At 39.1% G+C, this 3,416-nt stretch overlaps 1 protein-coding gene across 1 annotated transcript; it reads right to left on the minus strand.

Annotated features, from left to right (window-relative positions):
• Positions 1-234: 234 nt before the first annotated feature.
• Positions 235-3,203, minus strand: LOC142345728 (uncharacterized). The gene is made up of 2 exons (XM_075398013.1): positions 1,104-3,203; positions 235-821 (listed from the first exon to the last, which is right to left on the minus strand). Exons 1-2 carry the CDS (start codon positions 3,103-3,105, stop codon positions 352-354), a joined length of 2,472 nt encoding a protein of 823 aa, XP_075254128.1. The 5' UTR covers positions 3,106-3,203; the 3' UTR covers positions 235-351.
• Between the last annotated feature and the right edge of the window lie 213 nt (positions 3,204-3,416).

Genomic DNA, 3,416 nt, shown 5'->3' on the forward strand with positions numbered 1-3,416 from the left:
TAAAGTTCTTTAACCAGGTGTTTCACGTAAGGTGGAACTATTATCAGGCAAACAAAGATTTTTAATGAACAGTTAGTTTTTGTCCCGGATAATTTCAAATTCTAAGGATTTAAATAGGGTCGGGAAAACCGCATACGTGAAATCAGATCACTACATAAAAAATGCTCAGGACTTGCAAAACGAAAAATGTAACTTGAACAATAGCTTGGAAAATTGTTTGAGCTCACTTCGAACTCAAATTTCAAAAATTTTTATGTACACAAAAACTATTTACAGATTCTTTCTTTATATACGATTTACAAAACGGTGAACTTTTGTACAACGTAAGAAGTTTATGTTTCTGCGGATCGCTTATGCAAAAAAGTCGCTATCATCAGAATCATTGATGTGTTTATCGCGAGGCGTGATTCCAAGCAAGTCTGTAACACTACTGTTTCCCATTTCGTTATTGAAATCTTCTACATATTCGTCATCATCATCGTCATCTATATCTCCGAAATCCTTCAGTGCCACCGGCGTCACGATTTTTCCTTGATTGGTTTGAAGTGTTGACGTTCTTGGATTGAGCGAGTTTCGAACCGCAGATGGGATATCGGCTACGTTTCCTTTGTTTCTCGCGCCAGAAGTGCTGGTTGAGAATGACAGAGAATTATCATCTTCACCACCTGATGAAAATAAAGCAGTGTCCGGTTTTTCTACACTCGCTTTGGCTGATAAAGATTTTTTGGGAGAGGATCCCTGTTTGGTTTTGAAGAGCTTTTTGTTCCCGTCAGAAGAAACCGTCACATTTGATGCCGCTGTCTTTGCTTGTTTTGGTTTATCTAAAAAAGAGTTGTACAGTTGATACATGGCTCGATTATTTTAATTACGATTAAAACTCTTTCCGATACTTCGACAATATTTGTTATTTCAACAAAGATCAAATAGGTAGCCTCAAATAAACAAAAATAGCGAAAGACGATTTCTAGCCTACACACGAACAGACAAAACCAATATGATTTTCACCGCTTTTGACCAAATGAAGTAAAAAGTTATCAACTCCAACGTATGAATGACTTCTATATAAGAAATGCTTTAATGTCACGAATAAAATCCAATCTTACCAGCTGATGTCGATCCGCCCAAAATTGCGTCCATTTCATCACTATCGTCTTCATCACTTTTGTTCATAACACGTTCACTCGACTTAGCCTTCGTAGGGTCAGTACCACCAAACACATTCTTCAGCAAACTCTGGTACGCGTTCGATGTTTTCTCGGCCTTTCCAGATTGCAACGATATGTCCAAATGATCATCCAGCGACTGAGAGGTGAAAGGGAAACTGTCTTCGTCCTCGTTATCATTTTTAGCCTCTTTTGAACTGCTCTTGCTAGTGCTAGCCTTCGACGTTTTTGATTCATTCAATTTGTCACTCTTCTTATCGGCATCAGCTTTGCTAATGCCATTTTTAGACCTCGACATTTCTTCCGTTTCGAAACTCACAGAAGGGGAGTTTTTCAAAATTGGCTTTCGCGGAGTTGAGCTTTTAACAGCCGGTGAATTTGAGATACTTCGAGGCGTTGAGAATGCAGAAATAGACGTTGCTTCTGAGAATTCTTCCTCTTTCAGAACTGATTCGAGGCACAACTTCAACGCTCTTCTTAAATCTTCTTTATGTTTTTGTTCCAATAATTCCGCAAAAATAGTCGACAAATTATCAACATCAACGGCATTTTTGAGAGCGATATACTTTAAATGATCACGGATTAATACATACAAAGGCTTTTTAGAAGCGTCAATTAAATCATCCAGGTCAGAAAATGTCGAAATATCCTCCAAAATGACTCCCGGTTTAAACAATGTACCTTCTGTGAAGAAATCGGGCAAACACTTCAAAGCAACTTGACTGCAAATCTGGGCCGATTCATTTTCTAACTGATTGTTATTAGCTTTAGTAACCAAACTATAATAATCATAACTAACTTTGACACGAACAGAATACATTTCATCTCGAGGAGATAACTGATCTGTAACGCAATCTTCGATTCTATGAAACAAGCTTTGAAGACCTTTGAATGTTAGCATAACATTCTTATCGCTCGGTGGTTTATCAGTCAAAACAAAATTCGAATCTGAGTCTAAATCAAGACAAAATTCGTTTTTCTGGTCTAATGATCTTCGCTCTGAGAAGCTGCGATCACTTTCCGACCGATTTAATCGTTCCTCACTTGAAATTTCTCCGAAACCTTGAAACGATGCACTTTTAGCAGCCAATAATTTTGACGGGTTAGAGCTTGCGCTGAAAAACTCCATAGGTGTTTGTTCACTACTTTTCGGACGAGTTTTCCCTGTGCTCAAGTCCTTTTTGGGCGCTTTCAAATTCTGGTCACGTGAAGTCAGAAAATCATCGTCAACTTCAAGACTTTTGCTTCTCGCAGTGCTGAAAGGTTCCGGAGAGACGCTAGTGTTTGATCTATTGAAGGTTTCACGAAGACCTCCAGCTACATTTTCCTCCGATTCTTCGTAAAACTCCGCAACTTGTACACGCTCATTGAATCTGGGGGACTTTCCCTTCTTAGGACTGTCAATTTTGCGCAAGGAGGAACTACTAGCTTCTAAAACTTCAGGTTGATTTGATTGTTGAAGTCTTTCTGAAGCATCCATTGTAACTCGGTTATCTTGAACGTTTTCACGTTTGGGACTCGTCATTTTAGATTGATCACTCCGATTCAAACTGACATCTAATTTTCCTTTTTCTGCCCAGTATTTAGCAGCTCGTTGCGGATCTTCACTGCTCCAGCGTTCGTAAGCTTCCCTTGCATAATCGACCATGTTGTTCTTCAACGATTCTAAATATTCACATTCATCCGAAACTGAATCTAGCTTAAGTAAAAGCCGGTCGACCTCTCGCATGAGCTCGCGATTTTCTGCTATCTTTGTTTGCGCATCGCGAACATTCTTTCGAAGTCGCTCAATTCCTGACAAGTTTTCAGCAGCAGCCGTATGAGATTCAATGCGTGCATTTGTGACTTTTTGTTCCGTATCTAATCTTTCGCGTTCCAAATTTGCTATCCTCTCATAAATGCGTTTCTGCTTCTCGTAAAAGCTGGTTGACGGTGCCAACATTCTGGCCCTGAATTTAAAACTTTACACAATCCATCTGATTTTTGCTCACCACAGTACAATCGTAGGCAACAAAGTAGAACAGACGCATAGGCGCCCCTATGCCTCTGGAAAAACGATAAACTTTCCAGAAACCGGAATTTAAACTTGAACTCAAACTAAACTCAGCGAAAAATAGACTAAACGCTCTAAACCTTGTCATACATTTTGTTCCGACCCACCAAATTTATTGCCCATATTTTGCCCCAAATTTTTCTGAAATCCATTTTGGTCGAGCGATATATTCTCTTCATACGATTCATTTAAATTCCGTT

The sequence above is a fragment of the Convolutriloba macropyga genome, chromosome 9, assembly GCF_964194025.1.
Source record: "Convolutriloba macropyga chromosome 9, txConMacr16.3, whole genome shotgun sequence".
Taxonomy (NCBI): domain Eukaryota; kingdom Metazoa; phylum Xenacoelomorpha; order Acoela; family Convolutidae; genus Convolutriloba; species Convolutriloba macropyga.

What these genes read in the sequence shown, in the direction of transcription:
- LOC142345728 (XM_075398013.1), bottom strand. Translation starts at nt 3,105, where the DNA reads ATGTTGGCACCGTCAACCAGCTTTTACGAGAAGCAGAAACGCATTTAT. An exon ending in GGGCGGATCGACATCAGCTG is followed by an intron (nt 822 to 1,103) that starts GTAAGATTGGAT and finishes ACTCTTTTTTAG; the next exon opens with ATAAACCAAAACAAGCAAAG.